Raw genomic sequence first — 13,219 nt, forward strand, 5'->3', positions numbered from 1 at the left:
ACCCATGCTGCAGTTCGCAGCCTATCAAGGTTGACCAAGACTTGTGTTTGTGTAGCAGCAGTCAACCCTGTATGGGTCCATTACAACACCCGATGATGCCGAAACTAAAAGAGTTGGTTACATAAAAGAACACATTTTGTCTTTGTTTCATACTCTAAGACACTTCTCATTTGTAGGACACTTTTTAGTGGGACCAAGTGATTGGTTTGTCAAAATTACCCTTGTGAAAAAGGATGGTGTTTGTTAAAGAGAACAGCTTGTTTTTTTTTTCACTTTTTCCAATTGAATAACTTTTGTTACATTTATGTTTTTAGATTTATAGAAAAAAGACTCTAGTTTCCACGGTTGGATTAAAAAGATTACTATTAAATATAATGTATGAAGCTTTCCATCGTTGGATTAAAATGGTTAGTATTAAATTGAATGGATGAGATTGAATTTTGGAGAATAAGTCAGTTTGACAAAGACGTGACTTAATTGCTTGTGTTCGGTGTGGAATATGGGGGTGTAAAATTGTCCTTGTGGATGGCTGAGTTGTGGTCGGTTGAATTGTGTTCGAGTGATTTGTGCTTGGATAAAGTGTATATGGGTGATGCGTGGACGAGTGGTATGTGGACAGGTGATGTGATGTGTGGACGAGTGGTATGTGGACGGATGAGAAAGCAGTAGTGGGGTTTTGGCCACTCACGTTTTGAACTGGTTTACAGTAACGTTCCTCACTTAACATCATCACCAGCAAAAGCATAGACATATGGCTAGAGATTAATTTGTAGACAGTAAATATAAAAAGTGAATGATTTTGTTTATTAGAGAAATATAGATGATATAATTGCGTATAAATTCAAACTAAAGATATAAATCAGAGTTTTTGTTTTAATAATATTTTGGTTTTTGTGGACATAATCTTGAAAACAAAATGTTGTGGACAACATCCAATTAACAAAAAAAAATATGGACTTGGACAAGTGAAATCGTAAAGGAAGCTCTACAAGATTTGTAAGAACCGATAGCTTATCACAATGATAGAAATGTGATCAAGATTATTTTATTTTTTATTATTTTAAAATTATTTTTACCATTCTTAATTTTTTTCTAATATCTAAAAACATAGATAATATATAAAACATGCATATACATTTTTTGATATTTTATAAAGTTTTATTTTATTAGATCTTTCTATGAATATAAATAGTGTGAATATGAATTTTGTTAATAAAAGCTGTTAGAGGCTAAGCATATAATTAAAAAGTATGGGACAAAATCAAGAGAATCTATAAATAAATTAAAGGATGTTGTGTCAAATTGCGTATATCCAAAACATAAAGGACTAGATGTGTAAAATAGAGGAACTTGCCATTGTTGCTTTACGAAGTTTCTCTCTGCAACTGCAACAGAACTGACGACAGAGGTTTACAAATTGTCCATCCACGAGTCCCCATCCACAACTTGCATCACCCATCCATCTGTAATCAGCATTCTCTTCCTCTCTTTTCTCTCGCACCCCTTTTTTACTCTTCATTTTCCTCTTCTGCTAAGACAAATCCATAAGTTTTGATTCATGCTAATGTCCACAAAACCAGATTAGAGACAAATCCTGCAATTCTGACAAAGCATCTCACGATAATTCCGACGAAGCTTCTTGGCGTGTTCGAGCTCTGTTTGAGGTGTGGTTGATGACTACAGATTCGTTTTGTGGAGAGGAACATGGTGATGGTCTCATATTTTTGGTACAATATACCAGTCGAGAGATCGAGTCGAAATTGTATTCAAAATTGGAGAAAAAATGAGGAAGTTTCTCGCAAAGATTATGGACGCGTCCAAGCTCTGTTTGAAACGTGGTCAGAAGCTACGGCTTCGTTTTGTGGAGATGAATATGATGGTGGTCTCAGATTTTTGATATGATCTACGAGCTGAGAGATCAAATCAAAGAGATGAATTTGGGAAAAGTGAATTTGAGACATGAGAGAGAAAGGTTTTTGGATATATTGTGATAATTATTTTAAATTTGGAGACAAGAGAGAGAAGACAGAGATGATAAATATATATTTTTTGCGATGGAAATGGCTTTGTTTAGTTAGACCATCCGCAACGGCGGTCCCTAACAAATCCTTATCATTAATTGAAAAAATTAATGAAATATAATAATATTATTTGGCTTAATTAGCGAAGGATCAATCCTTCACGAAGGAGTGGAAGGACTTGGTCCTTAACACACGTGTCTCCTTACCCTTCTTTTTCTCCCTCTCTCTCTCTATCTCTCCTCCTTGCCTACGCTGCTTCCTCTCCTCTTTTCGTTAATTCTTCTTTTTTCTATCTTCCTTCTGAATTCCTCTCCTCTTTTCGTTAGAGCTCTGGTTAGTAATGGCGGGATTGGCAATTTCACCTCCTCTCAGTCTCACCTTCTCTTCTCGAACAAGAAGGTTATAATCACCCTCTTTGATTATATTCCCTCCTGTATATAGATATATCCATGTTTACTTGCTGTGTGTTTTGATCACGATTTGGGATGATTCAAGATAATGATAGAGAGACTTGTTCTTGCTTTTTTTAATAATTACAGACAGGATATGATGAATCATCTTTTTTTCTTGTCTCTGTGTTTTCATATAAACATAAATTATTGTAATTGAAATTCACCTTACTCAGAGATTACATGTTGAATCTGAGCAAGATCATTATCAGTATCTTGTTAGTTATTGTTAGTTGAATAAAATTGAATTTTATAAAAAATTAAAGCTGGTAACTTTGAACCCTCTTTGATTATTTGTTGTTGGGTAAAGGAGAAGTTAGAACCGAGTTTGATTGTTTGATGCTGGAGAAAGTATTGTTTTTGAGTTGATGATGTGTCTCAGATTTGGGTTGTGTCTGATGATGATGATGCTTTTCAGAACTTCGTTCCCCATCATGGACTCAACGGTAGTGAGGAGGTGAACCAAACACTTCAATCCGGAAACCAAGCACTCAGGCGTGGCTGATCTCAGACGCAGAAGCTGATGTTGTCTTGTCTTTCTTGGCTAGTTTAGTTTTGGGTATCTAGTTTGTTTAGTCTCTAGCCGCTTACATTAGAAGATGCAGGCCTTTGCAATGAGTTAACAGTTGGGTAGCTAGTTAGTTTAGTTCTCTAGCCTCTTACAGTAGTAGTGTAGCTTGATTTATGGTTCCCATTTGTGTTTTTGTCTGGTTTCATGGTGTCATGTTATGTAGCAGGGGGTGATGGTCAGCCGTTTGTGGGGAAGATCATAACAATGAAGTATGGAGACTATAGAAGAAGAGTTGGGATCGATGGTACAGCTGAAGCCATCAAAGAAGCTAAAAGTAAAGTCTTTTTTGCTTTTCTCTTCTGGTTTGAGGTTTTCTCAGCATCTATATATCCAAAAAATGCAGGAATAGCTGTTAGAGTGTGTCACTATGATGAGTCTGATCCGTTACCAGTTCATCAAGAGGAGAAGGTGTTTTACACGGAAGAGGATTACAGAGAGTTCTTGGGACTAAGAGGATGGACGTGTCTGAGAGAGTTTGATGGAGGGTTTATCATTGTACATACCATGAAATATTAACAAAGTGAGGCTCACCATTGTACATACCATTTTGTTTAGGGTCCTTAACTATTCAGAAAAAAAAAATTAGAAAAAAAAATTAGTATTATAAGGCTAAGGATTCCATGGTGAATCTCACCATTGGAGATGCTAGAAGAAAAGAAAAATATATCTTTAACTTAATAAAAGGGTAGAATAGACAAAATACATGAAGAATGTATGCCACATGCAAGAAGTGTCTCTAGATGTAATTCTAAAGTCAAAATGTGTTCTTAGATGTAAATTTTTCAAACTAAAAAGGCATATATGATGGTGATTCTAGAAAGTCAGGAATATTTGCTGGAATTTGACCAACGAGAAGGCAGTTTTGATGCTCCTCGCCACGGGACACAGAAAAAGAAACACACAATCTAGAAGATAGGTTCTTCGAATCCAAACATCACTCGAAGATGAAACGACATCGTGCTAGCTATCTGAGTCGCGTTATTCACGTAAATCAGGAATAGGTTAGCGATTTTATAAATAAAATGTAGGGGTACAGTTAACAATAAACTGAGAACATTTGGATTAAAAAGAAAAAGAAACAAGACGTATATCTTTTCTTTATATATACAATCATTTTGTTTGTTATAACGAATATTCGACGGTCGCATAAAAAGCATCTCCTCTCCTCTCCGATCGAATTCTCACTCTGTTCGCCGTCGAAGATCTCAGATCTCTCTCTCTCTCTCTCTCTGCTACTCTCCCATCGCCAAAGATGCATTCGAGTCATCTTCTTCTCGAGGAGCCGATCAGGATGGCATCAATCCTCGAGCCATCCAAATCCGTAAGCTCTCTCTCTCTCTCCATCGATCTGATCTCTATTGCATGGGATCGATTTGGTTAGTAAAGCATAACTGATCTCTTTTCACAGAGTTTCTTCCCAGCATTGACTAAGATCGTCGGGACTCTCGGTCCTAAATCACGATCCGTCGAGACTCTCTCCGGTTGTCTCAAATCCGGCATGTCCGGTACACTATCATCCACTTTCTTTTCTCCGGTTTGCTAAACCGGTTGAAAATTGATATTATAATTTTAATGTTTTCATCTGGTTAACTTTTATTTATTTTCGCTATGGACAGTGGCTCGATTCGATTTCTCTTGGGGCGATGCTGATTATCACCAGGAGACGTTGGATAATCTGAAAATTGCTGTGAAGAGCACTAAGAAGCTTTGTGCTGTATGTTCTTCTTTTCTTTTCATTTTTTTCTTTTTTTCTTTGCTTTGCTTTAGTTTGAGAGAGTCTTTGTTTTTTTTGGTTCTTTAGGTTATGCTTGATACTGTGGGACCTGAGCTGCAAGTTATCAACAAGTCTGAGAAAGCTATTACTCTTAAAGCCGATGGACTTGTTACTTTGACACCCAATCAAGATCAAGAAGCCTCTTCTCAAGTTCTTCCCATTAACTTTAATGGCCTTGCCAAGGTCAGATAATATATATACCTAATCACTTGTTTATAGCCATGTTTACTTATGTAATAACCGTGTGATGTTTTCAGGCTGTGAAGAAGGGAGACACTATCTTTGTTGGGCAATACCTTTTCACTGGTAGTGAAACAACTTCAGTTTGGCTCGAGGTATAAACAATCACAAGGAGTTTTGGTGGTTTTTCTATGTTGAAGTCTCTTTGAGAATTGAATTTACCAAATGAACTTGCAGGTTGATGAAGTTAAAGGAGATGATGTCATTTGCCTGTCAAGGAATGCTGCTACTCTGGCTGGTTCTCTCTTCACTTTGCACGCCTCTCAAGTTCACATCGATCTCCCAACTCTTACCGAGAAAGATAAGGAGGTCAGCTTGCTTCTAGTGATTCCTTTTGTTCCTTGTTGTCACATCTGAAACATATTGTTTTTATTTGGTTGTCATCTAAGGTTATAAGCACATGGGGAGTTCAAAACAAAATCGATTTTCTCTCCTTGTCCTATTGTCGGCATGCGGAGGATGTTCGCCAGGTATGTACTTTTATGATACCATTCAGACGTTGTTTCCTGTTTCTTTGTGTATGCACTGTTAATTCTGAGCTTCCTATCACAGACCCGCGAAATGCTTAAGAAGTTGGGTGACCTCTCTCAGACACAGATATTTGCCAAGATTGAGAATGTAGAGGTAAGTGCAATGCAATGATTATTGTTTCATATTTTTAACATTTCCTCCGGTAAGGAGAAAGCTGCTGATATTGTGTATTCGAAATAGGGACTTAACCACTTTGATGAAATTCTACAAGAAGCTGATGGAATTATTCTTTCTCGTGGGAATTTGGGGATAGATCTACCCCCGGAAAAGGTATGCTGGTTTGGTCATTCAAATTGGCTTTCTTTCCGGCACTTTATAATATTACCTTGGTGGGTTCTTGTGCCAGGTGTTTTTGTTTCAAAAGGCAGCTCTTTACAAGTGCAACATGGCTGGAAAACCAGCCGTCCTTACCCGTGTTGTTGATAGTATGACTGACAACTTGCGACCAACTCGTGCAGAGGCAACAGATGTTGCTAATGCTGTTCTAGATGGTATGTGAATCCTTCTTTTCTGGTGCTTTTGGTTTGGTAGGTGTTAGTGAAATGGTCGCAGGGAAACCTATTTATGGATCATGGCTGTTGTCATAACTTCTTCCTATCTTTTACTTCCTGCAGGAAGTGATGCAATTCTTCTTGGTGCTGAGACCCTTCGCGGGTTGTACCCTGTTGAGACAATATCAACTGTCGGCAGGATCTGTGCTGAGGTAGGCTTTATGTTATATTCTTAACTGCATTTCGTTGCTTAAGTCTTTAAATCCCGTGCATCTTGCAACCATCTTGAATCAAGATTTCTAAGCAGTTTTTGTTCTTACTCATTTTATAGGCAGAGAAGGTTTTCAATCAAGATTTGTACTTCAAGAGAACTGTCAAGTATGTAGGAGAACCGATGTCTCACTTGGAATCCATTGCTTCTTCAGCTGTAAGTTTTTCTTCTGTGTTGTAGAGACATAAGATTATGTGTTGCTGTAAGAAGTATTATATTTGTCTGGTTTAAAGACATAAATTTCCATCACATATTCTGATTCAACTCAATTCACGCTTGGTCAGGTACGGGCAGCAATCAAGGTTAAGGCATCTGTCATTATATGCTTTACCTCTTCTGGAAGAGCAGCAAGGTTCATAGCATTTGTTTTGCCTTCACCTGCTTTTTTTTTTTACCGTTTTGTTTGTGCAATTCATTTATTACTTTGATTTGATCTCCATGCAGGTTGATTGCCAAATACAGGCCAACAATGCCCGTTATTTCTGTTGTCATTCCCCGGGTTAAGACAAATCAGCTGAAATGGAGCTTTAGTGGAGCCTTCGAGGTTTTTTCTTTTTTTTTAATTCCCCTCCTAGTCTCTCATGTTTAACTGCCACGTCTTAACCATAAAAAAGTTGCTGATTTCCAAAGAGACATGATATAACATAGTTATTTCTTTTGGACTTCTTTTTGGCTTGTAATATCAGAATTCTAGGGATGTGTCTGGTTATACTGTACTCACATATATGAAGTGCATGTGATGGCTTAATGTTACTAACCGTGTGGCTCTTATCAGGCGAGGCAGTCACTTATTGTCAGAGGCCTTTTCCCCATGCTCGCTGATCCTCGTCACCCAGTAAGTCTTCTTTTCTTTTGCAACAAAGAGTATAAATGTGGTATACTTATTATCACTCGTGAATACTAGGATTGTTGCTCGTTCTTGCTATGAATTGTGCATTACCTTGGAGTTTTATATTCTGGTTGAACCAAAACTATGATGTTGCAGGCGGAATCGACAAGTGCGACGAACGAGTCAGTCCTGAAGGTTGCGCTAGACCACGGGAAGCAAGCAGGAGTGATCAAATCGCATGACAGAGTAGTGGTGTGTCAGAAAGTTGGTGATGCATCTGTGGTGAAGATCATCGAGCTAGAGGATTAACAAAATTGGGAGAAAAAAAACAAATTGCTATATTTTTCTTACTTCGAGGCAGTGCCAGGAGTGAGTATATTTATCTACGGAACTTTTGGTTTTCGAGATTTGATGTCTCTAATTATTCCCCTTCTTATTCCATCGGTATACGTTTAGCTACGGTAAAAGAGTTCACAATGTCTAGCAAATGATTCAATAAGCTGTAACATCATTACGTTTTGATGTTACAAAACATAATCCCCTATATTGATCGTTAGTTTGTGGCTCTGCATTTTGATATATATAGATAATGACTGCTTTTTGCCTATTCTTCTAGACTTGAAATTGGTTATTAGCCTAAGATTGCTTCACAAGTGAAGTCAGGTTACTGGAAAAAACATGTTCTTAGTTTAGAACGTCACGAGAAGTGAAAACAATGCATTATTTTGTTTGCAAAACAAAGAGTATCCTTTATAAATCTCCACTTGAACATGTTCCAAGTTGTAGCTTACTGTAGATTTGGTGGTTTGAGGTTGAAAGAACAGTTAGAAGAGAAGTAAAAATGAAGGTTCGTAGGCACCAAAAAACTTGAGATAATAAGGATTCTGCAGAATATTCTGAAATCAACATTAAAAAGTTGTCAAACTGGACAATAAATGGTTTTGAGCTTAATCAGCGTTTGCCACCACCACCACCCAACTTGGGACCTCCCTTGGCAGCAGCCTTGGGGATCTTAGCCTGAATCTTCTGTTGCTTAGAAGCAAATTCAGCCTTCTTTGCCTTTTTCTCATCTTTAGTCTTCTTGATTCTCTCCTTGATATCACTGTAAAAAAAAAAATCAGAAGTCAAAATAAGTTCTTAGAAATCAAACAGTTGAATGAAAAATGAGAAACTGACCGAAGAGCAGCTTCTCTTGCGGCATCACGAACTTCTGGCTTCTCAGCTCTCTTCTTCTGAATCACTTCCAAAGTAGCACCAACAATAGACCTTGAGTATGGCTTCTTAGTGGCACGTCTCCTCTTCTTGACAGCCTCTTGAGCTGCATCCTATTTAAAAGATCATAAATTTCAAACAGAGTCATTATCATTATCCAACGCAGAAACCTATGAAAAACAAACAAACAAAAGTAATAGAGTTTTATTTACCTTCTTGTGCTGCTTTCTGTACATGGTAGTCCATGCAAGCTTGGAAGGCTTCAGCTTATTATGAAAGTAATGCTTGCACTTTGAGTTGATGAACAAGAACACCTTATGAATCATGGCAAATGGTAGCAGATGAGATTTAGAGACTAAAACATCAATTCAACCAGCACTAAAGAAAGAAAGATTAATAAACATACCTGAGAGTCAGATCGGATAAATCTGATTCCTCTTCCTGGGTAAATTTTGTGGCCACTGAAACGACAAAGCTCCGTCCTGTATCCGAGACATAGCAACTAAGATTAACAAGTTCAAGATCACTAGCGTTGAAACATCTGAGTCTTAACATAATAGAAATGAATCCTCTAATAGTCTATGTAGGGGATGAGTTTCGTATTTCCATAATCATTACAGAACATGGAATAACAGAGAAAACGACAGCAAAATCAAAACCAGTTACAGCACGACATAATCTAATTCTCTTACAGACGCCCATTGCAATAAGCGTAAGACGAACAACATGCACAGATCAGAAGAGAGAGATTACTTGAGAACCATGTTTGCTGCTCTTCTTCTTGCTCGTCCTTAGCTGGCTGCTACCCGAAACCCTAATTCAATCGATTTGGTTATATAGGAGGCTACAACGAGAGTGCCCACACCATTTTCGTGTATATATTTAATTTTCGATAGCCCACACTTATGGCCCATTATTTTGTTGACCAATACATCACACTTATGGCTCATTATTTGTTGGCCCATACATTTCTTCACTAAGGGTTCAACCCCTAAATACTAACGAGAAGATGTCATGTCATATTTGTTTATAAAAAATAAAAATAATAATAATTGCAAAAAGAAAAAAAATTTGATATTATAAAATCTGGAAGACGTGGAAACCTCCTTGGTCCAGTGGTTTGACTAAGTGTTTATTAATGTTTCTACATCAGGAGGTTTAGATTTCGAGTCATAGTAAAGACGAAATTATGCGAATTAAGGGAGAGAAGACTTACAAGAGATTATGCAGCATGGCGCAAGGAGTACCGTCAGACATGTATACGATAGGGTGGTTCAGGTGAGGTGATGCAGTCAGTGATGGATAGAATTGTCGGTTGTAAAATCGTCTGTAACATTCTCATAGTTTGTAATAGCATTATTATCCCGAATTAAAAAAAAAAAATCTGGAAGACCGTGAATCTTGTAACTCAAGTTCTAAACATTAAATCCTAGGGTTAACACTAAACCAGATAGGTCAAACTCTAGACATTAAAATCTAAACCAAAATTCTAAACCCTAAATTTTAGGATTATTCTTAAATTTAAAGTTATCTCTAAGTCATAGGATTTAGAGTTTAGTGTCTAAGATTTTGGAGTTTAGGATTTTGTTGTCAGCATTTAGGGTTTAAAATTAACTTATTTTCAATAGAAAAAGATATGAAGAGAAACAAATTCTAAACCCTAAACAACGTCGACTAAACCTTACACCATAAACTCTAAACTGTAGTGTTTAAAGTTAATTCTAGAGTTTAGGATTGACTCTAGGATTTAAAGATTAATCCTAGGGTTTAGGATTTAGTTTTTAGAGTTTGAACTATAGAGTATAATGTTAATCGTAAAATCTGGGGTTTAATATTTAGAATTTAAGATATAAAACTTAGCGTTTTAATTTAAAATATTACGACGTCAATTTTTTTTTGCAATTAACAGTATTTTATTTTGTTTTCATAAACAAGATATAACACATAACTGAGTTTTATTTGTTAGTATTCAGAGGGTGAAAGGGGTGTTCAATCCGAATATCGCTTCAATTTCGGTTCAATTATTTCAATTTTCTGGTATTTAGATTATAAAAAATACCAGAAATCCGTTGTGCTGTCCAATCGGCAATTCTTCTAGATGCCACCAGCATCAAGTTCCACTCCGACAATTAGACTCATCAGAGTCATCACTAGCAAACAATTTGACAAAGAAATCTATGGTGTGGTTCACGACATCAAAAATTTCTCTGATTTGTTTGTTTGCTGATTCTTTTTTCACCTCTATACCTAGGACTGAGAACCAAAGGGCAGACTTTCTAGCTAAGACCACTCTCAGAATCCAAGTTTGATGTATTTGGACCCGTCGGTGGGGCAAGACAATCTAAACTATTAAAGCTGAAGTACAAAAAGAAATTAGCCCTTAGAATTGCACAAATATTACAACCAAATGCCACTGGTTCATACACAGTCGTTTTATACATAAATTTCTCTATGCCATAGATTCGCTAAACCTTCCGTTCTCTACACCACAAAATTAACGTGTTTATTTTCTATTTATGTTATACTAGAGGTTGGCCCGCCCTACGGACGGGTGAGTTTACAATACAATTAGTTTGTATTAAAATATAGAAAATCGTATGTGCTGTTGTAATTATTTAGTGTTGTCCAATTCAGTAAAAAACCAACTAAAATTGTACCGAACCGAGTTATACAAAGTGGATATACGGATATGGTTTGGTAGATAAACCGTTGAAACCGAATATACAAAATTAACTGATTACTCAAAATATAATATAATAAATATCTATTAATAATATTTATTTCTTAGGTTATCATAAGACATCCGACTTAGGTCTACCGTTATCACCATATAAGCATGAGTGATCCTCGGACGCCAGAGTTCATGCTTTTATCTTAATTTTTATAATAGTAATATATACTACTAAAGCAGAATCCATATTAGGATTCTGCCCTTACATTTTCGAGATAATTACAATGTCATGTCATTTTTTATTTTTAAAATTATTTAACATTAATATCACTAATAAATAAGGATAGTTGTGATTTTGTCATTTAATCAAGCCACAATTTACTTTCCCCACCCATTAATTCTCTCATTTATCTATCTATCATATCTATCATATTAAAAGTGAAGTACAAATGAGAATTTACCCTCATTTTTTCTCATTATTTACAATAAAATGCCACTGTCATTAAACACAGAATTTTAATTAAATATATATTCATCTTGCATTCTCGGGTCTCTCATTTTCAAAGCCCAATACGTTTTTAAAAGACATTTTTATTGGCCGTGCTATGGTTAGAGTATTTATCTTCTATCTAACCATAATTTAGTTTGCTCATGATTTTTTTAAAAAAGGACATTGTAACAAGTGCTTTCAAATATACACATAAAATCGTTAAAACAAAATTGTAACAATTGTTTGTAACTTTGTACTTAATAAAAAGTGTTTGTACCAGACTGTTTGTTTGGTTTATTTTCAAATTCACCTACAATTAAAAACCATTTGGTTAGCCTATATATTGATTAATATTTACCCATATCTATATAAAATCGAGTAATGTATATTTGATGGCAAATATCTAGGTGGTATGATTTCATGGCAAATACATAGCAATTAACAGCTAAATTTAAATTTTCTTAACATACTAATCGCCTAAATTTTAGCTTTCACATTTTAAACTGATTACGCATTCATATCTAACTAATCACAGTCGTCAAAAAAAATCTAACTAATCACAAAATTAAACACAAGATTCTTTGAATAAATCCTATCATTCCGTTTTACACTCAACTTGCTCATCAAGTTTGTAATTCATTAATCTATATAACTATATTATTAAAGTTGAATTACACAATTGGATTGTTTGGAAACAAGGATATTAAAATAAATGAGATATGTTTGGAAACATGGATAATAGAATAAATGAGATATGTTTAGAAACATGGATAATAGAGATATGTACTTTATTTTATTTACATATTTAGTCATTATATTTTCAATAAATTAATAACAAACGAGAAATGTTTAGAAACATAAATAACATATTTAATACTTCTTTTTATTTAAACATGTAACCGTTTTTTTTACAATAAATTAAATAACCTTAATTCTATATTTCTTTTTATTTACAATTATGTCACTATACTTACAAATTTTTATGGTCAAAATAAAAATATAAATAGTATATTATCTAAAACAATTTTTAAAAACATTATTATTACCTTACTTAGTTTAGTCAAATATAAAAATTTCAAGAGTTCAATTTTCAAAAAAGAAATATCATGAAATTAATAATAATTCATGAAAAACTAAGGGCAAATCTTTAAAATAGCACATTTTAAGTTTTTGTCACAAAAATAGCACTCAAAAAATAAAATGACCAAAATAGCACATTTTTGTTTTGTAAATTTTAATTTTAATTTTTTTTATTTTTAAATATTTTAACACATTACTAAAATCTCACCCTTTAACTCTAAACCATAAGTCATAAATTAATTAACCCAATGGTTATAAATGCATATTTACACTTCAATAAAACTTATTTTGGTCATTTTCTTCCTTGTGATGCTATTTTGTGACAAAAACTTGGTTTTGTGCTATTTTGTATTTTTCTCAAAAACTAATGCAAAAATTAAAATTTTGAAAGCATGAATAAAAATATATCAGTTTTAAAATATACAAAATGGACTAATCTAATTACCTAAAAACATTGTTTTGTATAAAATAATCATAAAATAAAATTTAAATTTATATACATATTTCAAATCAAAATAATAATTTAAAAGTTGATTTATATCAAAAATTGATTTAAAATATGCATATATTCAAATATTTTCCAATAACC

At 34.6% G+C, this 13,219-nt stretch overlaps 3 protein-coding genes across 4 annotated transcripts; 2 read left to right on the plus strand and 1 right to left on the minus strand.

Annotated features, from left to right (window-relative positions):
• The first annotated feature begins 2,192 nt into the window (after nucleotides 1-2,192).
• LOC130497638 (trihelix transcription factor GT-4-like) lies at nucleotides 2,193-3,608 on the plus strand. Of its 2 annotated transcripts, XR_008936635.1 has the most exons (3): nucleotides 2,193-2,420; nucleotides 2,889-3,315; nucleotides 3,385-3,608. XR_008936635.1 is itself a non-coding variant. In XM_056990597.1 (2 exons), exons 1-2 carry the CDS (start codon nucleotides 3,186-3,188, stop codon nucleotides 3,555-3,557), a joined length of 303 nt encoding a protein of 100 aa, XP_056846577.1. In that variant the 5' UTR covers nucleotides 2,811-3,185; the 3' UTR covers nucleotides 3,558-3,608. The 2 variants fall into 2 exon arrangements, 1 of the variants encoding a protein (XP_056846577.1); XM_056990597.1 differs by lacking the exon at nucleotides 2,193-2,420 and having other exon boundaries at nucleotides 2,811-3,315.
• Nucleotides 3,609-4,160: 552 nt separating this feature from the next.
• On the plus strand, nucleotides 4,161-7,784 carry LOC108814156 (pyruvate kinase 1, cytosolic). Its single transcript, XM_018586662.2, has 16 exons — nucleotides 4,161-4,362; nucleotides 4,450-4,546; nucleotides 4,658-4,755; nucleotides 4,843-4,998; nucleotides 5,073-5,150; nucleotides 5,233-5,364; nucleotides 5,445-5,525; nucleotides 5,608-5,679; nucleotides 5,767-5,856; nucleotides 5,933-6,077; nucleotides 6,201-6,289; nucleotides 6,409-6,504; nucleotides 6,633-6,700; nucleotides 6,793-6,892; nucleotides 7,124-7,183; nucleotides 7,334-7,784. Exons 1-16 carry the CDS (start codon nucleotides 4,294-4,296, stop codon nucleotides 7,484-7,486), a joined length of 1,584 nt encoding a protein of 527 aa, XP_018442164.1. The 5' UTR covers nucleotides 4,161-4,293; the 3' UTR covers nucleotides 7,487-7,784.
• Nucleotides 7,785-8,019: 235 nt separating this feature from the next.
• LOC108814817 (60S ribosomal protein L24-2) lies at nucleotides 8,020-9,251 on the minus strand. The gene is made up of 5 exons (XM_018587447.2): nucleotides 9,143-9,251; nucleotides 8,796-8,871; nucleotides 8,602-8,703; nucleotides 8,354-8,502; nucleotides 8,020-8,279 (listed from the first exon to the last, which is right to left on the minus strand). The coding sequence occupies exons 1-5, from the start codon at nucleotides 9,151-9,153 to the stop codon at nucleotides 8,129-8,131; spliced, it is 489 nt and encodes a 162-aa protein (XP_018442949.1). The 5' UTR covers nucleotides 9,154-9,251; the 3' UTR covers nucleotides 8,020-8,128.
• Between the last annotated feature and the right edge of the window lie 3,968 nt (nucleotides 9,252-13,219).

This window comes from Raphanus sativus, chromosome 7 (genome assembly GCF_000801105.2).
Source record: "Raphanus sativus cultivar WK10039 chromosome 7, ASM80110v3, whole genome shotgun sequence".
Classification (NCBI taxonomy): domain Eukaryota; kingdom Viridiplantae; phylum Streptophyta; class Magnoliopsida; order Brassicales; family Brassicaceae; genus Raphanus; species Raphanus sativus.

What these genes read in the sequence shown, in the direction of transcription:
- LOC108814156 (XM_018586662.2), top strand. Translation starts at nt 4,294, where the DNA reads ATGCATTCGAGTCATCTTCTTCTCGAGGAGCCGATCAGGATGGCATCA. An exon ending in TTACCGAGAAAGATAAGGAG is followed by an intron (nt 5,365 to 5,444) that starts GTCAGCTTGCTT and finishes TTGTCATCTAAG; the next exon opens with GTTATAAGCACATGGGGAGT. An exon ending in TAGATCTACCCCCGGAAAAG is followed by an intron (nt 5,857 to 5,932) that starts GTATGCTGGTTT and finishes TTCTTGTGCCAG; the next exon opens with GTGTTTTTGTTTCAAAAGGC.
- LOC108814817 (XM_018587447.2), bottom strand. An exon ending in TTATCCGATCTGACTCTCAG is followed by an intron (nt 8,704 to 8,795) that starts GTATGTTTATTA and finishes ATGATTCATAAG; the next exon opens with GTGTTCTTGTTCATCAACTC. An exon ending in GCAAGAGAAGCTGCTCTTCG is followed by an intron (nt 8,280 to 8,353) that starts GTCAGTTTCTCA and finishes TTTTTTTTACAG; the next exon opens with TGATATCAAGGAGAGAATCA.
- LOC130497638 (XM_056990597.1), top strand. Translation starts at nt 3,186, where the DNA reads ATGGTGTCATGTTATGTAGCAGGGGGTGATGGTCAGCCGTTTGTGGGG. An exon ending in AGCCATCAAAGAAGCTAAAA is followed by an intron (nt 3,316 to 3,384) that starts GTAAAGTCTTTT and finishes CAAAAAATGCAG; the next exon opens with GAATAGCTGTTAGAGTGTGT.